At 41.8% G+C, this 24,842-nt stretch overlaps 1 protein-coding gene across 9 annotated transcripts in view; it reads right to left on the reverse strand.

Moving 5' to 3' along the window:
• Positions 1-24,842, reverse strand: part of vps13b (vacuolar protein sorting 13 homolog B) — a 942,410-nt gene that overhangs the window by 230,308 nt on the left and 687,260 nt on the right. For all 9 annotated transcript variants that reach the window (XM_080194714.1, XM_080194711.1, XM_080194717.1 and 6 more), the window contains exon 31: positions 7,136-7,339. In XM_080194714.1, the coding sequence (XP_080050840.1) occupies positions 7,136-7,339 (204 nt within the window). The remainder of the gene's footprint in view (positions 1-7,135; positions 7,340-24,842) is intronic.

Raw genomic sequence — 24,842 nt, forward strand, 5'->3', positions numbered from 1 at the left:
TATGCTTTGTATAGCTTGCAAGAAACAATAATTTTCACCAATATATACCAATAGATGTGACAATAATAAATCAATTCATGTCCCAAGGTCACAAGAGCTTTATGAGACTCTGCCTGAAACAAAGGAGGCATATTCAATCACAGCTTTATCCAATTCTCTTTCGAAGGTAAAAGAAAATGCATATTTATAGAGGGCATGGGAATGAGACTTAAGGGATTGAATGGCCTTCTTCTATGTTGTAAGCATTCTATATTAGGGACCAGATAAGCAGATATTAGGGCCGATGGCCAAAAGCTTGGTCAAGGAGGGAGCTGCAACAGAGGAGAGAGAGAATTCCAGGGCTTAATTCTCAGGCAGCTGAAGGCACAGCCACAAACGAAGCAATTAAAAACATCGGAAATAGGAGGAATAGGCCATTCGGTCCATTGATCCTGCTCCACCATTGAATGTGACCATGACTAATGTTCTATCTCAACGCCAGACTCTCGCACTCTCCCCAATCAAAATCTGAGATGTTCAAGGACCAGGATTAGATAAGGGTGGACATCATGGAGGGTGTTTGACAGGCTAGATGCCGAGAGGATGTTTTCCCTTGTGACAGAATTTAGAACTAAGGGACACATTTTCAGATTCTCGAACAACAGAGGAGTCAAGGTTATGGGGAACAGGCAAGAACGCGGAACTGAAATCAGATCAACTGAGATCTTATTGAATGGTAGGCCAGGGTTTAATGGCCATATGACCCAACTCTGGCTTTATTTCCTCTATTCTTATATTGTGAGATGGAGGAGATTAAGTTTGTAATTTTATTTATTAGGCACAAATAGGTTTACATTTAACACTGAAATGAAGTTACTGTGAAAATCCCTTAGTCGCCATATTCCGGCGCCTGTTTGGGTACACTGAGGGAGAATTTACCATGGCCAATTCACCCCATCAGCACATCTTTAGACTGAGAGGGGAAACCAGAACACCCGGAGGAAACCCACGCAGACATGGGGAGATTATGCAAACTCCACACAGACAGTGACACAAGCCAGGAATTGAATCCAGGTCCCTGAGATGGGAGAGACTACAGAAATGGGAGAGGCATGGCCATGGAATGACTTGAAAATAAGAATGAGAATTGTGAAACGAAGGTGTTATTTGAAAAGGAGTCGGTGAGTGCAGGCATGATGGGTGAATAGTAACATGGGAACATAGGAATTAGGAATAGGCAATTCGGTCCTTCCAGCCCACTCCACCTTTCTATATGATCATGGCTGATCTCCATCTCATCCCAATTCCACTTCCCTGCCTTTTCCCCAAGCCCTTATCCCGCATTTGATCAAATAATTACCCATGTCTTTCTTGAATCCATTGATTGATCCTGCACCCACTGCACTCTAGGGCAACGAGATCAATAGATTCACAACCCTTTGTGAGATGTAGCTTCTCCTTATCACTGCCTTGAACCACTCTCCTCTTACTCTACAACTATGACCTCTTGTCCTGGACTGTTGTAGACGGGGGGAGCATTTGGTTAATAGTTACTTTATTAATTCAGTTGGGTATTTTATATACCTCAATCAAATATCAAATACTCAATGGGATGAAAAAGTAAATGTTAACCAAAAGTGAACACCAAAGGGAGCTTTGCAACGGCCAATATGTTTAAATTAGAAGAAATCAGAACTTTATGTGCAAAACGTCAGTATGATTTGAGGTTCCTTGTGTAAATTAGCTAACCGGATTGAAAACTGGCCCAAAATGTTAAAGTAGAAGATGGTGATAAATTTGGAAGGCTGTATCTGGGTGGCAGTGAGTAATGGACTACTACAGTGCTGATTTTGGCCCCACTCCGCTCTCACTATTCATAAAGGGCTTGGAAAGGAATAATTCTTGTCACATTATAAAATTTGCAATGTTATGAAATTACGTAACCTAAGTGTTAAAAAAAAGTTCATAATTAAGGAAAATGTGGTTCAAAATTGGTCATTTTTTGTCACAGGGACTGCAAGAAAACAAAATTTAAAAGTGCTTTTACAATAGAAAATGCACTTTTGAGGTTAAGACATATTTTTAGAGAATTCAATAGAAAAACCTTTACTTAAGCGCTGATATTGGGTGTCAAAGGCACATTTCATTCATAGCAGTGAAATGTCTCACTGTGACAACAGAAAAGTACTTAAGATATAGATTACAAAAAAAATTCCCTGAAACGAAAAGAATTGTAAATGTAATCTAGAAAGAATTATCTATAAATTATTACTCTACAATAAGCATTCCACCTGGGGAACAGAACTATGCAGAAACCCTGCCAGTTATTCATAGAATCTTACAGTTCTAGAGGAGATCTTTCAGTCCACTGCGGCTCAACTAAAATGTCACATGCATATTGGAAGCAATTTCACAGATATCTAAATTGATTTCTTTAAACCCTATCTTGGATCTTCATTGCAGAGAAAGAACTGTGTCCACTTCAAAAGTCATGATAGGGATGAATTCTGTATGTGAAATGGCTTTATTTTGATCCATGAAATCGTGGACCTTTATCTCTCATCTGCCCTACTGATTCACAGATCCTGACTCAGATCCTCCTACCGAGACTTTCAGTGCGCTGCGCTTGTTTCTGCTTCAAGTACTTAAACAATTCCCTTTTGAAAGTGACTTGAGGATCAGACTCTGTCACTTTTGGGCAGTGCGTTCTAGAATTATATAACTGACTGATAAAGGAAATATTCTCATTGCCCCCTAACCCCCTGTCATTCAAATCCAGGTCTTAACCTGGGGAATTTCTACCACAGAAAGCTGTTGGGGCCAGTTTATTAGATGTGTTCAAGGGGGAGCTGGACTTGTCCCTCGCGGCTAAACGGATCAAAGGGTGTAGAGCAAAAGTGGCAGTGGAATACTGAAAGTGCGTGATCAGCCATGATCATATTGAATGGTGGTGCAGGCTCGACAGGTCAAAAGGCACCTATTTTCTACGTTTCTATGAATACCATGTAATCCAGTTGCTAGGTGGCAATGGTCAAATTTTTAATAACATGCAAAATTTCCTAAACATAGAACAGGGCATTGCCTTGAGCACAGAATCATCTCAGCAAGATACGCAAACCGCACCATGAGGAATGGATACTGAATAATACTCAAGAGCTGACTCAATTTCAACTCATATAAGCTGCCTCACTTCCTCAACGTTTTGTCACTTCTTCCTTCGCAGTTTCCAGCATGTTCTCTCTCTCATTTATGAATCCAGTAAAGCAATGAAAGAAAGCTAATGAGCTAAAAGATCAACAACTTGTCTTTATGCAGGCAGACTTCGATACAACATAATTGACTCCCAAGGACCACATTTTAAGTTGAAATGCCTGAAGTCGGAATTAATTTTCCCATAGGAGTAAAGTTATAAAAGAAGGATGGGCTTCCAAACCAAGGCAAGAAGTCACTCATGGGACGCCTGGTAGTGTTAAATGTTCTCAACTCTTGCCCTGTCAAGTTGCTGTTGGTGTCTGTATGTCTTAGCATACGTTCCTCTGTTAATGTGCAAGATATAACAAAGGGAAGTTGATGGTCTAGCGGTGTTATCGCTAGGCTATAAATCTAGAAACTCAGCTAATGTTCTGGGGACCCCGGTTCAAATCCCACTGTGACAGATTGTGAAATTTGAATTCAATAAAAAAAATTTGGAATTAAGAATCTACTGATGACCATGAATCGATGGTGGGAAAACCCATGCAGTTCAGTAATGTTCTTCAGTGAAGGAAATTTCCTGTCCTTAATAAGTCTGCCCTATACATGGTTGACTCTGAACTACCTTCTAAAATGGCCTAGCAAGCTACTTAATTGTATCAATTGCTCACCACCACCTTCTCGAGGGTGACTAGGAATGGGCAATAAGTGCTGGCCAGCCAGCAACACCCCTGTCCCAGGAATGATTTTTTTCCAAAATCGATTGCTGTCAGTAGCCCATTTAACCTTGAACTCTCAGTCTGAGTTCAAATTAAAAATACAATGTGAGTTTATAAATGCAATGGTTCAAACTGTAATGGTTGTGCCAAAAAAAATTAACAGAATAAAATACTTGTTTCCAACCTAATAAAAACAGTTCGAACTTTCCAGTCACACAGATAGGCAGGGGAGAACGTGCACTTAGGAATGTGCTGGCGTGGCATCCTGAAGTCAAAACCAACGTTGTAAGGTTGAAGTGGGGTGTCAATTTATAAATATAGTAAGTGACATTCATCATAACTCAAACATCATAAACTCAAGGACTTTTTTAAAATTAATTTGCGGGACATGGGTGTCACTGGCTGGCCTGCATTTAATCCATCCTTAGCTGCCCTTGTTCAGAAGGCAGTTAAGAGTCAACCACATTGCTCTGGTTCTGGAGTCACACATAGATCAGACCAGGTAAGGACGGCAGATTTCCTTCCTTGAAAGACATTAGGGAACCAGATGGGTTTTTCCGACAATCAACAATGGTTTCATGGTCGTCAGTAGACTCTTAATTCCAGGTTTTTTTAAATTGAATTCAAATTCCACTACCTGCCATGGCAGGATTCGAACCCAGGTCCCCAGAACATTAGCTGAGTTTCTGCATTAACAATCTAGCAATAATACCACTAGGCCATCGCCACCCCATAAATAAATATTCATGCCTGTGTAGCCCCTTTTAATGCAAAATGTTCCACAGTTCTTCACAGGACCCTCATTCAGTTGCACAAACCCCTTAAGAGTGCCGCCCAGCTCTGCACCCTAGAAGAAATGCTGCATGCACACTGCCAATTAGTTGCCTTCACGGTACATTTCCAATTACTTTGTGGCTGTGACCGCAAAGGTTTGAGGGAACATTGGTGAGATACATAAACATATTTACATGTCTATAAAAATCACAAAGCAAAAAGAAACACCAGTAAATGTATAAGGAAAGGCCACTTGGCACACTTCACAGCTAGAAATCCTGTAGAATATCATTTACATCTGGTCATATACCAATTTGCATCAAAAAATTAATCCCTCGGTTAATGAAGCAGCTTACATGCTGTTGCAACCTGTATTTTTAAGTTTCTGCTGCAATTATTTATTCAGAGATTGATGTGGTTAAAAATGCCTTAGTTTGAAATGCCTGTTTGGGTGTTACAGATGTCATTTGTTCCCAATTGTAACATTTTAAAGGAAGCATTACGAACCTTTGATTCATATTAAGTCAGGAATTATTTAAACTAATTTTATGCAAAAACACCATAGAATTAAACACAAAGATGAGTTTCCATTTGTGGGCAAAAGCATTAAAATCAACAAACCGCAAAAGCCATTAGTATCTCTTTAAGACTAATTGCAGAACATTGCCACGTTGGTGCTAACACTAGCTTCTGATATTAAAGCAAACATTCTCCTAGAATGGTACATCATTTTAAAACCGGGGGTGGCACGGTGGCACAGTGGTTAGCACTGCTGCTGCACAGCGCCAGGGACCTGGGCTCGAGTCCCAACTTGGATTACTCTCTGTGTGGAGTTTGCATATTCTTCCCATGTCTGCATGGGTTTCCTCTGGGTGTTCCGGTTTCCTCCCACACTCTGAAGGATGTGCTGGTAAGGTGCATTGACCCGAACAAGCGCCAGAGCATGGCGAATTTCACAGTAACAAAGTTTATTTATTCTTCACAAATAAGGCTTACATTAACACTGCAATGAAGTTACTGTGAAATTCCCCTTCAACACAGTGTTAATGTAAGCAACTAATAAATAAACTTTACTAAAATTGAATAAGATACTAGTGTAAAAGCAATTAAGATTAATATCAGAACATTTTATTACAAGCTTCTTATCAGAAATGCTACATTAATACCACCCACTGCACTTAAATCATAGCAATGAACTTTCCCTGACAGAGCCCTGGGAAGAATTAATTTAGCAGGACAAATGTAAACTTTCAGTCATGCTTGGTAAACTGACTTGATATACAAGTTATGACTGTCAGCCTTATGGCTTTCTATCGTGAATGTGCCAATGAAAGTCATTTGCATTTGTTTTTATCTGGGAATACATTTCCCATGCAGAAGTTACTGAACCAGCATCGGAATCCATCTTCTAATCTCTTCTAAAAGTTAAACAGTGGGTGATGAGTGGAAAGCACCTTCTAACCTCACTGTTTGATCATCTACCCTTCAGACAAGACCACCTGTGGTTTGTTTTTTCAAACTATAGGTTCTGGATTATATACAATTACAGAAAGCTTACAGCTTATTCCTAAATAACATGCAGGGATAAACTTCAATTTGACGGCACTTGGTAAGTGATACTTGAGTGCTAAACTGAAAAGGGGCTTAAAAAGATAAACCTTTTCCGAGTCTACTCTTTTAATTTTGTTGCCCCTTCGTGGACTTGTGCCAGACTAATAGAAAAAGTTGATTACAGTAAAAATAAATATACATAATTCACCTTACAGTGCGACTTTAATGACCACATCTGCTGCAATTTAAAACAATGAGAGTAATAGAGCTTCTAGTATTTGCAATCTGTGTCAAGGAAATGTTAAGTTCGGGTCACAGGTGGCTGTGTGTGCACAGGACTGTCACTGAAGTCAATCCCCAAACAGGGGGTAACAGCTCCCAAATCTTGTGACAACCTCGCAGGATGTCACAGAATGTTGCGGACATTTAAGTTACAATCACTTTACAAAGTCTGCAAGAAACTCAACAAAAAAGGAAATGTGCCAGTTTCCGACTTTGATAAGAGCTTTTTGAAGTTTATTTATTAGTGTTATAAGTAGGCCTACATTAACAATGCAGTGAAGTTACTGTGAAAATCCCCTAGTCACCACACTCCGGCTCCTGTTTGAGAGCATTGAGGGAGAATTTGGCACAGCCAATGTACCTAATCAGCAGGACTTTCAGGCTGCGGGAGGAAACCCACACAGATATGGGGAGAACGTGCAGAATCCACACCCAGATGAAATGTGTAAACTGCACGCAAAGTCACCAAGGCCAAAATCGAACCCATGGTCCCTGTCTGCAGTGCTAACCACTGTGCCAACATGTCATTAATAGGGTAACTTACTTTGTGCATTTATTGATAATAGTCACATTTGCCTCCTGAATTGCTTGCGGCAGCAGGTGTAGCTGGTGCCTTGCCCTGTTTACAGCTTACTCACCTGCTGGCCATGTTCCATTCGAGTGCAGGATTCTGATAATTCCTTTCACTTTCTGTGCATAGCCCTCCTTTACCAACTTCCTTCTCAGGTTTCAGCTGGTCCCACAGTGCAGTTCCAATAGTTATGGACTGCAGGTCAATTTGGTATTGTCTGTCTTCAACTTCTGATCCCGGATCTCGTAGTATTCCCAAATTCAGAGCTCTCCTGCGAGGGCACAAAGCATTATATGTCTGTTCAACAGTGATCAAAAGAAGTATAACGATACATACTAAATATTTAAATGAATTTGATGCAGTTCCTTTAGGAATGGCATTGTACTCTATATATCTCATAATGTTACCACATGCATTTTAAACCGTTAGGATTTGTTTTAAGTTTTATTTGTTAATGTCACAAGTAGGTTTACATTAACACTGCAATGAAGTTCTGTGAAAATTCCTCAGTCGCCATACTCCGGCACCTGTTTGGGTACACTGAGGGAGAATATAAGATGGCCTTTGCACCTAACCAATACATCTTTTGGACTGTGGGAGGGAACCGGAGCACCCGGAGGGAACCTGCACAAACCTGGGGAAATATGCAGAGTTCCCACTGACAGTGACCCAAACCAGGCATCGAACCTAGGTCCCCGAAGCTGTGAGGCAGCAGTGCTAACCACTGTGCTGCCCCCTAATAGTACCAGTGGTCCCAATTCGCAAAATACATGAAAAGCATTTTGCTTGTAAATTACAAGTCCATAAATATTTCAAGATGTGCTTAACTATTCTCAAAACTGAGAAAGTTTCACTCATTTCCTCAGGTCATCACATTGCAAGGATGATATCATTTATTTTCCAACAAGGCTCTTGTATAATTTCAACATTAGGACATGGTAAAAAGAATTGATGGATGCATCAGTGGTACAACCCATGTTGTTTGATAAATCAAGTTAATCTTCAATAGATTAAAGAGAAATATAATTGAAGAAAGATTTGTCTAAATTAATGTAAGCTGAGTCACCAATTATTTTGCAATATTTTGGTTGGTGGCTTAGATGATTAATTTGCAATTACATCCAAACCCTGGGTCAACACAAAACAATAAAGTATCTTTGAATGTTCCCTTTGATAGCCTCAATGCTGGTTGAATTGTGTGAGTTACCAAATTGAAACCCAACTCCTGTGTATTGGAATATCTCATAAGACACATGTGGATGAGTTCACTATGCCTCCTACATTAAAATTTATCACTGCATGCAAACAATTTCAGTAAAAATGACCTGCATTGAAGCTATTTAGAAACACAGAAACTAGAAGCAGGAGTAGCCACTCAGGTCTTTGAGCCTTCTCCGCCATTCATTCTGATCATGGCTGATCATTAAATTCAAAATCTTGACCCCCCCCCCCCTCCCCATATCCCTTGATCCCTTTAGCCCCAAGAGTTATGTTTAATTTCTTCTTGAAATCAGACAACAATTTTGGCCTCAACTACATTCTGTAGTAGTGAATTCCACACATTCACCACCCTCTGGGTGAAGAAATTTCTCAACTCAGTTCTAAAAGGTTTACCCCTTACTTTCAAACTATGACCCCTAGTTCTGGACTCCCCCACTATTGGGAGCATTCTTTCTGAATCTACTCTATCTAACCCTGTTAGAATTTATAAGATTCTATGAGATCCCTTCTCATTCTTCCAACCTCTAGTAAATATATTCTTAACTGGCGTAATCTCTCCTCATATGACAGACCTACCATCCCAGAAATCAGCCTGGTAAACCTTTGCTGTAGTCCCTCTTTAGCAAGGACATCCTTCCTCAGATAAGGACATCAAAACTTCATACAATACTCCAGGTGTGGCCTCATCAACGTCCAATGCAATTGCAGCAAAACATCCAAATCCCTAAACTCAAATCCTCTTGCTATGCAGGCCAGCATACTATTTGCCTTCGTTACTGCCTGCTGAATCTGTGTGCTGACTTTGTGACTAATGCACAAGGATGCCAAGGTCTCGCTGAGTATCCAACTCTCTCAATTTACACCCATTCAAGTAAAAAATCTGTCTTCCAATTATTGCTATCAAGGTGGATAACCACACATTTATCCACATTACACTGCATCTGCTATGCATGTGCCCACGCACTCAGCCTGTCCAAATCACGCTGAATTATTTCTGCAGCCTCCTCACAGCTCACCCTTGCACCCAACTTTGTATCATCTGCAAATTTGCAGAAAATACATACAGTTCATTTTTCCAAATCATTAATATATTAATGTGAACAGTTGGTGGTCCTACCATAGAACCCTGCAGGACGCCACTAATCACCTACTGCCAATCAGAAAAAGACCCATTTATTTAACGGGGTGGGGCAATTTTGGATAAGCAGGTTGACTTCGATTGGTTAAGGGAATTGTTTTATTTTCTGGATAGGCAAACTAAATGGAAATGCCATCCTGAGGAAACTACTGACTGGTGAATTGTCACAGGATTCTTGTTTCCACAATACTTATTGGTCATTTAGATGGAGTTTTTTTTGGGCGAGTGGATGGATTAACTCACAAGTTTACAGCTAAGATTGGGATTTGCATAGAAGTTAAGATGCATGATATGAAAACAAGACAAAAAGCAGACCCAGATGCAGTGGGGAAGGCAGGAATCATTCAACAAAAATGAAGCTGGTATAGGTTCATGGTTAGAACCTATCTAACCATGGTTCATGGTTACACCGAGCATGTATTCACCATGTAGGATCAGGACTGCAAAACAGAAAAACTGTGTTATTCTTATTTCAGATCTTGATTACACCACATTTCGAATATTGTATTCAGCCTTAAATGGTGGATGACATTGAGGCTCTGGAAAAATATTTGAAGATTGATTCTCATTTTAAAGTTCTTAAATGCAGTAGGTTTAGAGTCTGAAGTTCCAGTGTTACATACATTGTTCTATTTAGTTATCAATAAAGGAACTCTGTGTTTGGTTATTTTGAAACATACAGCGCTCCACACTTTGCATACTTAACTTTTAATTTCTCCCTCCCATTTAACAAAAGATGAAAATAAGCTTCATAAGTCGGCATAAAGTCATAGGCAGCACGGTAGCACAGTGGTTAGCACTGATGCCTCATAGCACCAGGGCCCTGGGTTCAATTCCCAACTCGGGTTACTGTCTGTGTGGGGTCTGCACATTTTCCCTGTGTCTCCGTGGGTTTCCTCCATGTGCTCTGGTTTCCTCCCACAGTCCAGAAGACATACATGCTGGTTAGGCGCATTGGCCTTGCCAAATTCTCCCTCAGTGTACCCGAACAGGTGCCGGAGTGTAGTGACTAGGGGATTTTCACAGTAACTTCATTGCAGTGTTAACATAAGCCTATTTGTGACACTAATAAAACGTAAAAAGGCCCCTATAAAATAATTTTGAAAAAGCTATTTCTCAATGCAGGAATTCCACTGAGGAAAGTGCAGACAGAATTTAGCCTGTGGCAGTTAGCAAACCTCTCAATGAAATCATTACTAGTTTCTTTGTCAGACTAACTGCCTCATTTTCAGGATGATTTCCAATAGAATCCAAAAAAAGCAGCTAGACTAGTTATTTCTCCCTGGTGTGAAGAAGCATCATCATCCTGCCAGAGGATAATGGTAACTATTTCTGTACGTATAAATAGTATGTTTGGAAAATACACAGAAAAACTCTGGTAATGGTCCTTCGAAGTCATAGAATTGTAGAATTCCTACAGTGCCATTTGGTCCATTGAGTCTGCACTGGGGTATTTCATTACATAAAGAGGCTAAAGAAATCCACTACTTTGAGGTTCTTCTGAGTGTTAAGAGTAAATAAACGGGGAACCTCTGGATAACCCATTGGCAGAACACCTTAGAAGACAGTCAAAATATTAAGGTGGGTTAGGGACGGCATGATGGCACAGTGGTTAGCACTGCTGCCTCACAGCGCCAGGGACCTGGGTTCAATTCCAGCCTTGGGTCACTGTCTGTCACATTCTCCTGTCTGCATGGGTTTCCTCCAGGCGCTCAAGTTTCCTCCCACAGTCCAAAAGTATGCGGGTTAAGGAGATTGGCCATGCTTAATTAACCCTAGTGTCAGAGGATTAGTAGGATAAATATGTGGGTTTACAGGAATAGGGCCTGGGTGGGATTGTGCAGACTCAACGGGCCTGTATGGCCTCCCTCTGCACCGTCGGGATTCTAAGCTGTTGTTGTTCTTCACTGAACGATTGCCCGTCACTTGTTCTTTGGAGAACATTCCCCAGCAGCAGCTCCAAACCTGCTTCATTAAATTGTGCTGCTCTACCTCATGCGTTTGTTACAATCATTTCCACTCTTCCAACAGCAACATAGCTTTAACGGTGATCCCGGTGCACTGTGGGTTTGCAGGACCTTACAGTTTCACACCCCAGGGCCGATTTCACAGCACTGGGAGAACTGGTGCAGCCAGAGCAGCAACTTGCTGCTATGTAATGCCTTTCATGTAAAAGGAAAAGCCTCCCAAGCTGGCTTACAAACAGGCATATGGAAAACATACGCTGAATAATAAAGGAAGGGATTTAGAGGGGCGGCTGAAAGCTTGGTCAAAGAGCAATATTTTAACGAGTCTTTTAAAAGCGGAAAGGTGAAATGAGCAATTTAAGGAGGAAATTCCAGAAAAGTCAGACCTCAGTGGCTGAAGAGTTTGCCATCAGTGGTGAGGTTGAGTTCAGGGAGAACGCACAAGCTAAAGGCAGAGAAAAATTAAATGTGAGGCTCACGATTCATAGGGTTAGAGAGCAAGGGACAAATTTATCGAGGCTGGGACGCAGATGAGTAGGACAGGATGCATGCAGCAAAAATTAGACGTTATACGTATGAGTTGAGTCTTGCCTTGCCCGACCATTGCAATCTCCTCCAGCTCTAAAATTCAGGATCTTAGAAAAATATCATGACTGTCTTTTTTTTTGCCTCCTCACCCCACTTCAGTTTTCTTTGAAAAGAAACAGACAATTGCAGTTTTGAAGATGCAACAGATGGTGTCTGGTGAGAAAGGATCACTGACATAGGTGCCAAGAGGAGGAGCTGGATAAGCATATGAGTTGAGTGAGAACAGGAATATGAGATGAGACTCATGGGCTATGTGAACTTGAATAGGACAAAGAGATAATGGAGGTAAACTTCAAAGAATGGGGGGCTTCAGGCACAGATAAGGGGTCAAAAGGAAGAGAAGAATCCAACTGAGGTAGCTGCACAGATTATCTTGATAACATTGAAATAAGTTAAGTTTATTTATTCATGTCACAAGTAGGCATTCATTAACACTGCAATGAAGTTACTATGAAAATTCCCTAGTTGCCACACTCCAGAACACTGAGGGAGAATTTAGCACGGCCAACGTACCTAACCAGCACATCTTTTGGACTGTGGGAGGAAACCGGAGCACCGGGAGGAAACCCACGCAGACACGGGAGAATTTTCAGATTCTGCACTGATTGTGACCCAAGCCGGGAATCGAACCTAGGTCCCTGGTGCTGTGAGGCAGCAGTGCTAAACACGGTGCCACCGTGCTGCTCCAGGCCATTCAGAAGTTTCATGCAAGTAGCACTGAAAATGTTTCTACATGGGGCAGAAGAGATGATTTTAAGGAGGCAGTTGTATGAAGAGAGCAAAGAAACTCGGATTGTCATGAACCTTCGGGATGATTCTGGAAAAGTGGACTCTTTTACGAGGATCGAAACACGGTTATATTTGAGATGATAAACCATTCAGCTAGAACAGTGATGGTGACAGAATGGGCCGCATGAGTGACCTTCCTTCATCTCAGTGGGCTGCAAGATTGCAACGGGACTTGTTCACTAACCGTGACCCCGTGAATAAGATTAAATACATTTAGTACACATCAAATATTTCACAACAAGTGATAGAAAATGCTTAATCATTCATCTATTAATAGAACTGTCATCAACTTCAAATGGTAAAGCCAAAAGAAACATTTACCCTTTGGATGCAGAGGGAGAGCACGGCTCTCAGAGTCAATGTTGTGAGCAATCAGCACCCACCTTTGCTTTACCCGTGAATCACTTCAGTCAGACCAGTAGGAAAAAAACTACATGAATGGAAATCAGCGGAATGTGGCAACCCAGCATGTGGGCCACATTCGGAACTCAAATAGGCGGTATGTGACCCCCTGGCCAGATTGCCCACTACTAAACGGGGGAGGGGGGGGCACAAGGTCGACCCCTGTTTGTGGATCTCAGATCTGAATGTGAAATGCAAAGTTCAAGACAGTTATAAATTTCCTGCAACAAGAACATTCTGGATAGACGTGAGACTGTGATTAAGCAAGTCATTGGCAATGGAGGTCTTTAATAAGTTTTATAATGTGTGAAGGACCAAAGATGTAGGATTTGGAGCTTAAGAGAGAGTTTGTACCAGCAATATAACAACAGGAAAGATCTCTGCACTAATCATTAATGATCCCTCGACCACCGTGATGACAGCAGATCATGAGGTCATTTATTTAATTATTGCAGAAAAGAGAGGCATGTTGCAGAATCTTTTAATCTTTCACTCATCAGGACAAACACAAGAATGCCAAATTTTAAACAATCACAATTTACAATACAGGAGAAGAGTGCTGATTGGCTGACAAGTCAACTCTGATTGGCTGAGGTACTGCCATGTAGAAAACAACAGGAAACTGAACGCTCCCAAGTTCCTGCGTAATTCAAAAAAAGGTGCAATGCTTGAATGTGTCGGTTTAGTTTGCAGAGATTGGGACCCTGCGCATGAACCTATGCACTTCCAGTGAGCGTTAAGTGAGCCACATTACGAGCTCGACTGATTATCCTGAATTACCATTTACCAATGAGCCCACTTTTGTACTGAGGTACAAAGTGTTGTGATTGGTTGATATTTGGCATTCTTAGGTTTGTCACGATGAGAGCAGGCTAAAAGCTTCAGCAATACGTTCCTCCTTTCAACAATATTCAAGACCAAGCAGTTATTTACTTTGTTCATGGAAGCTTGCTGTGCACAACTGTCTGTTGTATTTCATTGGCTATAAAATGCTTTGGTCTATTCTGAGATCATGAACAAAGGTATCAAAATTATTTATTCACAGTACGTATCCCTTAGCATATGTTCTGAAATTTCAGTTGCTGCTTCTAAGCAAACCCTTCAGAGGAGGTGATGGCCCAAAGGTATTATCGCTGGACTATTAATCCAGAAACTCGGCTAATGTTTTGGGGACTCTGGTGCAAATTCCACCAAGGCAGATAGTGGAATTTGAATTCAATTAAAAAAATCTGGAATTAAGAATCTACTGATGACCATGAAACCATTGTCGATTGTCGGAAAAACCCATCTGGTTCTCTAACATCCTTTAGGGAAGGAAATCTGCCATCCTAACCTGGTCTGGGCTATATGTGACTCCAGAGCCATGGCAATGTGGTTGCCTCTCAACTGCCCTTGGGCAACTAGGGATGGGCAATAAACGCTGGCCAGCCAGCGACGCCCATGTCCCACAAATGAATAAAAAAAACCCTTCAGGAATCCCAGTTCAATTCTGGCCTTGGGCAACTGTGTGGAGTTTGCATCTTCTCCCCATACCTGTGTGGGTCTCCTCCAAGTGCTCTGGTTTCCACCCACAGTCCAATGATGTGCAGTTTAAATGGATTGGCCATGCTAAATTGTCCCTCAGTGTGCCAAGATCTTTAGTTTAGATGGATTAGCGGAATAGGGTGAGGGACTAGGCCTGGATAGAGTAACCCATCAGATTCTGAGAGACTTGAGGAGAATTGGCCTCTTTTGCACTGTAGGGATTCCATGATTCAAGGCCAATATCGAGAGGACAGGAGCTCATCGGTCACGTCATTTACCAGTGACGGCTGATGTGATCTTTCATGGAGAACTTGTCTCTGGTTATTGCAGCAATGGGTATGAGAGGAAATAGTAAGAACAGTAGTACTTCAGGCTCAAAGGGATAACGCTGGCCTGTCTTGGCACAGCATATTAAATTTTTTATATTTTTATTTTGACTCTGCATTTCCTAGTCAGTGCTCTGTCTGATGTATGAAGTATTTCCTACTTTGTCCATGCGCACACATTCATGCTTAACCTGAGTTGTGCAGAAATAATTAAACATTACCAGTGTTAACAGGATCCACTTGAATTGATCTCATAGGAAATAAGAAGGCCATTAATAATGCTAAAGAAGAAATTAAAGCGTTATTCTATTTCCCATCTAATATTCTGCAGGTGTATTTATATAACAGATGGATCTATTTACAGACAAGCACATAGCTTGGGTTTCACACTCACATATGGGTTCTGCAGCTTAGACACAGCCCATAGATCAAAATCTTTGGGGAATAATTATGGTTAATTCCACCTTGTGCGTATCTGAAGTCAGCTGATCATTGGGTACTACACAGTAACTTACCAGGCCAGGAGTCTTGCAATCAACCATTCACTTTGGAGCCTGAACAAAGGTGGCCTTATTCTAAATTGTTTAAATAATGGTTAGTTTTAAAAATTTGACCCTAAGCAACAACATTCGCAAGATTTATTAGTTCTGTCCAGTGCAATTATCCGGAATAAGTATTTAACAAAACAGTTATATATTTTAATTGCTCTTTAAGCATACTTTAGGTAACGCAGAAACAGCAACATCACTTTATAGTTTATCAGGCATTTTATTGTAGTCAATAATCAGTCAACAAATTTTTTGCCAGCATATGTACTGTGGATTGGAACTTTAAGTCAGCGAATACTGTGAAAATTACTCAAAACCAAAATGTCCTATAACAACACTATTCAGGAACGTGTATTCATCTAGGCCTCTCAGTCTTGAGTAGCACAGATAAGAGGGACTAATAATAGAAAGATGAAAAATCAGAGCGATTCCCTTTCTCAACCCATTAAGTGCGTGCAGAAAGAAATAGTTGACCAATTTAAGAAAACATTCTCAAGTAAATAGCAGATGAGGGGGAAGTGATGGCTGAGTGGTATTATCGCTAGACTATTAATCAAGAAAATAAGCTAATCTTCTGGGGACCCAGGTTCGAATCTCGGTATGGCAGATGGTGGAATTTGAATTTAATTTAAAAAAAAACTGGAATTAAGAATCTACTGATGACCATGAAACCATTGTCAATTGTCGGAAAAACCCATCTGGTTCACTAATGTCCGTTAGGGAAAGGAATCTGCCATCCTTATCTGTTCTGGCCTACATGTGACTCCAGAGCCACAGCAATGTGGTCAACTCTCAAATGCCCTCTGAACAAGGGCAACTAGAGATGGGCAATAAATGCTGGCCAGCCAGCAATGCCAATGTCCATTTTGTTTGGAAGAATAGGGAGGTCAATTATTAGTTGGAAGGCACAAGCCTAGTCGGGACAGAGGAACAGACCCGATGGGCAAGTGGTCTAATTCTGCTCCTATATCTTATGGTCTAACTCTACTATCCTATGTCCTATGAATGTGAATGCCACTAATGTTTATTATAAATGATGTACAAGATTTTTTAAAACTACATATACACATGGGGTGAGTTTTCTCATCCCGCCAGCCACAGGAATTAGGAGAACCATGCAAAGGTCCATTGACCTCTGGCGGGATTTTGGGGTGAACGTAGTCAGAAAATCCTGCCTACAGAGTGAACTACAATGAGTCCAAGAAATTAATTCAACCTTTAATATCAGGAAGCATTTAAAACTACCCATGGGAAGTTTTACTTCAGGGTCCGAGTTACATTACCCTGATGTCACTCTATGAATAAATTCCTTTTTCAGTAGCTATTCCATTTGATTCTTAAAAATTGTGGTTAACATTGCTTCTCAAAAACATATTGGGCTAGATTTGGCTGGAGTTGGGTCTGTCTCAGTGCCCTGTTTGACATACACACTCAGCTTTTAAAAGTGCCTTGCCTACAAATTTGCTGTAAGTGTGAGCTGATAATGACCCCTTAAATCTGTGCAGTGTTTCATAAAGCTCTAATCTGCACTTAGAAGGAAACTGAAGCCTCTTGTATCTTGGTGACCAACCAACTAACAGCATATCTCCTGAATCAATGAGGTTGCAGGATTGAGAAAGAAACAGAGGAAGGACTGAGAAGTATTTAAAGTGGAGATGGATAAATATTTGATAGGTCGAGGAATAGAGAGAGAGCTATGGGGAAATGGCACAGAAAAGAAGCTGAAGCTGGCATTGATCAGCCCTGATTGTACTGAGTGACGGGGCAAGCTTGAAGGGCCTGGTGGCCAACTCCTGCTTCTATTTCTTGTGTTCTTGTAAGAAGGAAAGTGAATTAGAGAATTAGAATTCAATGTCAAATCAGGGTGCTGGAACAGAAATAAAGAGGGGGAAAAATATTGAACGGACAGAGAGAGAGTGAGAGAGAGATCCAAAGGAGACAGAAAGGGAAATACCTACAAAAATAGTTAAAATGTGATGATTTTAAAATCTTCTGAAACAATTCACAACCTGAAGGAATGAGCTGTTACACTTACTCAAATAGATGGTACATTAATGTGCAATTGCAACAACTGACTCCAGTAACTTGGAGTCATTCACCGTTCACCATTCACCGGAGCATTTATTCCTTAGAATACGTTGCTGGCTGATAATAGTGATGTCTATTGTTCAGACACTAATATTTTGCAGAAAAATCTGACCCCTTAAATCTGTGTAGTGTTTTATAAAGCTCTAATCTGCACTTAAAGAAAAAGTTGCAAAATATTTTGGAGTTATCAAAGAGTTTTTGTTCTCTAACAGATAAAATGTAACTTCTGAATCCATGTTATTTGCCTCCTCTTCTATCTTGAAGCTGCTGCATTTTGTTGGAGCGTGGTTCTGATGTGGAAAATAGCCCTCTGGTGCCCTTAATATGTCTTTTCTGTCCCCAGTGGTGTAATTTCGCTGTGGAGGGCATGATGCATTTTCAGCATGCAGGACCACTTCTCTCCTCCCTATGCAAGTAGAAATTAAATGAATTGTGGCAACACAACCCTGGTGCACCTAGCTGGGTTGAACAGACTGTGATTGCTTGCCTCATTACTAGATCGAGCAGCACATTTATTCATGATAATCACTGGGAATTGAAGACAATTTGATGAAAGGTCAGTTAGTTTAACAATCTGACTTAAGCTCCTGAATTTCGGTGGAAGAGACTCGGTCACCTTAGTCCACATTTATGTTGAAACCTCTAGCCCTAAAAACTGGTTTAACAAAAACCCCAGGCATATGAGTGAAAAAAAGTATACAAACAGGTCAATTAGGTACAACTGTTCATCTGTGTACTTCTGATAAAGTTTAAGTTGACTGCAAATTTTTTCAATTGTAGTTATGTCACAGCTGCTGTTTGTTTTCTTGGAACTAGTTCCAATAACTATGACGTTCTAGTGACCAATATTCCTGCCCTGAGTTTCAATCCATAAAATAAAGTAAGCTAAAACACATGGAAGAAAAATGCCAGTCAGACAAGCAAACCAAAGTTTCTCACTTGCGGAGTTGGTCGTTTCTTTGCTTGCTGGCTTTATCAAGGTGAGAAATGACAATCCTAGGAATTTACGTTGTACTTGGTGAGTTTTACAAGCTTCCAGTCAGATTCAACATGGTTGATGGGACCTGCAGCCATCTTCTACATCATTCTAGTTGAGTTCTCTAACCCTCAATTTAACACGGTATTTTGCCATCCCTTCCTGTTCTATGGCAGTCTTTAACATGGAGTCCCTGCAGTGCAGAAGGAGGACATTCATTCCATAGAGTCTGCACTGACCTTCCGAAAGAGTATCTTATCCAGGCATGCCACCCCCACACTGCCCCACTAACCTCATGTATTTACCATGGCTAATCCACCTAAACAATATCCTTGAACACTAAGAGGCAATTTAGCATGGGTCTATTCACCTAACCTACACATTTTTGGAATGTAGGGGGAAACTGGAGCACCTGGAGAAAAATCATGCAGACACGGAAAGAACATGCAAACTCCACACCTCACCTCTGAATCAAAATGCAAGGAACATCATTGAATTTTGTGTCCAAATTAGAGAACATTTGCAATGCAACACTTTCAAAGTTTTCACAGAAAATGGTAATTTGGCCCAATTGATGCTTCTCTCGTCCATCTTCCTCTAACCTCATCAGTCTTCTCTAACACTCTTTATTCTTCTTCATATGCTTGTCCTGTTTTCCTTTGAATGCATCTATGTGCACACTGAGCCTTCTGGCTGTCCTGAGCACCTTCCTTTGCCCCAAACACCAGTTCCCGATCTACACTTACATTTTCCACCCTTCCCACTTAGCTTATTGCTTCATTCATGAAATCCATTGTCAGCATTATCAACCGCTGACTGTTTCATCTTCTGATTATCCAGCTTCTCATGCTCAATCCAGTGCTTGCCAACATCATCATCGTTTCCATTCTTGGCCTGAGCTAACCCCACTTGTTTCAAAGTTGCCTATGTGTTGCTGTTCAAGAGACCATCCTCAAGCCCCTCTGTTCTCCAATTAATGCATTTTCTCAGATTTTAGAAAACACGTGTCAGGTTGTTGCCTTGCAACTATGCTCCTGACCCCCACAAGCAGGCTTCTGTCCTGTCCAGGGCACTGACTGGTCAGAGTAGCAAGTAATGTCCTAAGAACTGTGACAAAGGATCCTCCGACATTTCTTCGGCTGCTCTGCTGCCAGCATCTTTCAACCATTGGAGCACTGCTGCATCCTGGGGTCTCTCAGTACATCATGGCCTAACAGCGTCTCCTCATCTGCTCTACCCAGTTGGACCTAGGGTTCCATCCTTGCCCCCTTTTCTCTCTGCACTATCAATCTGCTCCTCTTTGCCAACACTAACTGGAAGGCTTCACCGTAAATTGACATCATGGCCCTCTACATGTTACACTGAGTTAAAGGTGGATGCCACACTTTGAAGTTACTTGCCTGAAGTCAACAGCTGGGTGTGCTAAAAACTTGGCTAAATTTTGGCCTAACCAAGGCAAATCTCTTTTTCACCTGTTGCCCTATTCAGGCCTGTAACCCTCCTTGCTCCTCGCTTTCTCCCTTTCAACAACAAAACCCCTGTATATATCTACACCACCTCAGATATAACTTCTCCTATACCTTCCTACATGGGCAATCCAGATCAACTCTGTGTTCCACTCCTTCACCTGTGAGCACTTGAGCACTTAAGGGTGGCACAGTGGTTAGCACTGCTGCCTCACAGTGCCAGGGACCCAGGTTCAATTCTGGCCTCGGGTCACTGTCTGTGTGGAGTTTGCACAACCCCGCAGCAGCAACCCCCCCTCCCCCCGCCAACTCACCCCTGTGTCTGCGGGGTTTCCTCCAGGTGCTCCAATTTCCACCCACAGCCCAAGGTGTGCGGGTTAGGTTGATTGGCCATGTTAAATTGCCCCTTAGTGTCAGGGGGATTAGCAAAGTAAATGTGTGGGGTTACGGGAGTAAGGTCAGTGGGATTGTTGTTGGTGCAGGCTCAAAGGGCTGAATGGCCTCCTTCTGTACTGTAGGGATTCCATTCTACTCAAGTCAAATATACTCTACAAACGCAAGTTTTCCCTCTCCAACCAGTCCCTTCTGTTTTGTCACATCTCTCCTTGCTTTCAAAAACCTTCTTAATACTTACCCATTAGACTGTACCTAGAGATCCCTCATTATAACATCACCACTGCTTTTCCGTTTCCCCCGCTGACTGTGGAGAATACCCATTAAATCTTCAGTGTAAAGAATTCTGAGGGGTCTTCCTGGGTGTGAGCATCATTATATAATTGCAAACTGGCGTGATTTTATTGGCCATTTTTAACATCTTTAAATGACAAAGATCCAATAATGGAAAAAGCATGAGTTATTTTAATAATGTTAGGATCTATTAAGCCAACTTTAAATATTGCTAGTTTTGACATTTTAATGTTGTACCACCATTATAAGGAGAGCGAGAGAACAGATTATGTTTCACGCCTGGCATTGGTAATGGATTACTTTAGGCAGTCCAGTAAATGGCTGTATTGAGAAATTTTAACTACTGTTATACGTTTTGAAGACAACAGCCATTTCAGTTAGAAAATTTCTTGAATAATTTAACTCAAAAGTGGAGCTGAACAGGAAACTTCAATTACTTTCAAAAAAAAAGTTCCACTGCAACGACATTCTAATTGTGCTTAACTTGAGATGAAATACAGTCTGATATAAGAACATAAGAACATAGGAAATAGGAGCAGGAGTAGGCCATCTGGCCCTTCGAGCCTGTCCCGCCATTCAATAAGATCATGGCTGATCTGTCATGGCTCAGTTCCACCTTCCCCCCCTCTCCCCATAACCCTTAATCCCCTCTCTTATCAAAAACCCATCAACCCGCGTCTTAAAAATATTTAGCGAGGCAGCCTCCACCACTTCAACAGGCAGAAAATTCCAGAGATTCACCACCCTTTGAGTGAAGAAGTTCCTCCTCAACTCCGTTCTAAACCGCACCCCCTTTATCTTGAGGCTGTGCCCCCTAGTCCTACTATCTTTTTTGAGCGGGAAGAGTCTCTCCACCTCTATCCTATCCATCCCATTCATCATCTTATACGTCTCAATGAGATCTCCCCTCATTCTTCTAAACTCCAACAAGTACAAGCCTAGTTCATCCAGCCTGTCCTCATAGCTCAACCCCCTCAACTCCGGTATCAGCCTAGTAAACCTCCTCTGCACTCCCTCCAGGGCCAAAATATCTTTGCGCAGGTGCGGCGCCCAAAACTGCACACAGTACTCCAGCTGCGGCCTCACCAATGCCCTATACAGCTGCAGCAAGACCTCCCTACTTTTATATTCAATCCCCCTCGCTATGAAGGCCAGCATCCCATTCGCCTTCCTGACCACCTGCTGCACCTGCAAGCTGGGTTTTTGCGACTCATGCACAAGGACCCCGAGGTCCCTCTGCACCGTCGCCTGCTGCAGTTTTTCGCCACGTAATAGTCCTTCCTACCATTCTTCCTACCAAAGTGGACCACCTCACACTTGCCAACATTAAATTCCATTTGCCATTTCCTGGCCCATTCGCCCAGCCTATCTAGATCCTTCTGCAGATTCTCCACACCCTCCGCACAATTTGCCGTTCCCCCAATCTTGGTGTCATCAGCAAATTTCGACACCCTACACTCGGTTCCCTCCTCCAGATCATCTATATAAATGGTAAAAAGCTGAGGCCCCAGCACCGACCCCTACACTTGACTCTCACCAGAGAAGTGCAATTCTTCATGCTGCAGGGCATTGCAGTGTAGGATGATTTTGCAGAGGCTGACTTCTAACTTATCCCTGTGTTCATTTTTACCAACAAGCCCAGTGTTTGTAGAGGGTATAGCAAAGGAAAAGTCTGGACCCTAAATATTGCCACCAACACATTATCCATGAGACAAAGGTGGATAATGCAAATGCAATCCCTACAGTGACTCCGCACCATCACCACAGTACTTATCAAAAATGAACATGCTGTAATACAGTTCCTTTTTAAGAATGTCAATGAGCAACAAGTAAAGTTTATTTATCAGTCACAAGTAAGGCTTACATTATCACTTCAATGAAGTTACTGTGAAATTCCCCTAGTTGCGACACTGCAGCGTCTGTTTGGGCCAATGCACCTAACCAGAACTTCTTTCAGAATGTGGGAAGAAACTGGAACACCCAGAGGAAACCCACACAGACACGGGGAGAACTTGCAAACTCCGCACAGACAGTGACCCAAGCCAGGAATCGAACCTGGGCCCTTGGTGCTGTGAGGCAGCAGAGCTAACCACTGTGCCACCATGCCACCTATATTTCACTAAACCATTATCAACAATTATCACAAACACCCCTTTTCCAAAACATTCCAAGTCTGTCAAGACCCTCTGTCGAATGGATGCTCACAATTTTTTTCAAAGGGTGCAATCTATTTTAATATCTGAAAGACAAATCATTTCATAGAATCATAGAATCCCTACAGCGCAGAAGATGCCATTCGGCCCATTGCGCCTGTACCGACAATGATCCCACCCAGGCCCTACCCCCTTAACCCCACGCAATTACCCTGCTAAACCTCCGGACACTAACAGACAATTTATCACGGCCAATCCCTCTATCCCGCACATTTTTTGGACTGTGGGAGGAAATCGGAGCGCCTGGAGGAAACCCACGCAGACAAGGGGAGAACGTGCAAACTCCACCAGAGAGTGACCCAATTCGGGAATCAAACCCAGGTCCCGGGCACTGTGAAGTAGCAGTGCTAACCATTGTGATACCATACCATTTTAGATGCATGTGAGATCCAATCTTTCAGCTGCTACTCTTCACAAAATCTGATCTAAGCTAGAGCTTGCACTAATTCAAGCAAACCAACCATATCAATCATACAATCAGAAGGAGGGATCTTTACTGATGATTTCACAATGTCTAATCATTTTCATAATTCCACAAATAATGAAGCAGTCCATGCAGCCAGACTGGACAACTGGCCAATACCTAGCCACTATGAAACGTTTCTGGTTTTTCAGAACCAGTTCATTTCTGATCAACTTCAAGTCAACGGTATCCTTTTTCAAAACCTTCATCTCAAATAATTTGTCGCCTGTGTTGAGAATATCTAGTTTATAATTCCTATGTTCTAGAATATAACTTGTAGGTCGGAATTTTACCAGCACACCTGCCTCAAATTCGGGGCAGGCGAGGCTCACGGAACGGCATTGTCTGTTGGCCTCGGGCAGGATCTTACAAGCCTGCGAGCGAGGTGGAAAAATTCTGGCACTAGTTTTAGTAAGTTGAAATGTTAACTATAAATGTAAATGAAAAAGCCTGACTGAGAAATTGGTGATAATCCCAAAGTAAATGCAATTCGAGCAAGTTGGGAATGAGTTACAGTTAAAAGCTACCATGTTTATTTTACAAGGCCAGAGGGAGAGTATAAACACTTGAACAATGAATAATCCATTTCTGGATCTCTTAGTAAAGCCAGGGTATCAATCATCATTTCAATTAAAGAAATTAAGAATGAGCAATTCTGAGAAACAGGATCCTAAAACTCCATTTGAGATAGAAATTATACATCAGGGAAGGTAGTGGAAGCAGATACTGTAGTGACTTTTAAGGGACGTCTTGACAAATACATGAATAGGATTGGAATGGAGGGATATGGTCCCCAGAAGGTTAAGTCGGGCGGCATGGTCAGTGCATGCTTGGAGGGCTGAAGGGCCTGTTCCTGTGCTGTAATTTTCTTTGCTCTTTTATATGATTTCTCTGAATCACAGAACGGTTTTGGAAGTAAAAGGTAGTTAACCTGCGTTTCTACTTGGTCATGTGTGTCACATTGCTATGGGGAAAGTGACTCAGGGTGGAGCCTTGGTTCCAAGGTTCTTTTGTTTTGTTTATCTGCATGTGTATACTGACAGAAGCAAATGGTTCAGTTTGAGATCGGATGGTGGAGGTTCGAGCTTTGTTTTAGAGAAGACTGTATTTTACCAGCTTGAGAGAGCCAACGAGAGGTTGGTCTGCATTTCAAGCAGAGGAAAAAACTTAGCATTCCACGTGGTGCACAGTGAAGTTATGTGGGGCGAGTGGGGAGTAGCAGCTGGAAGACTGGCTCTCACTTACATCTGGTGGAAAAAATCTGCAATGGTCCTCACAGAACATTGTGGCAGAAAGCAGTCAACAGAGTTTGTTGGAGAGCTGTAAGGAGGCAGCTGGATCTGCCGGCAACTCAAACCAGAATCTGAAGCATCCACAG

The sequence above is a fragment of the Carcharhinus amblyrhynchos genome, chromosome 8 (genome assembly GCF_965287045.1).
Source record: "Carcharhinus amblyrhynchos chromosome 8, sCarAmb.v2.hapA, whole genome shotgun sequence".
Lineage (NCBI taxonomy): Eukaryota > Metazoa > Chordata > Chondrichthyes > Carcharhiniformes > Carcharhinidae > Carcharhinus > Carcharhinus amblyrhynchos.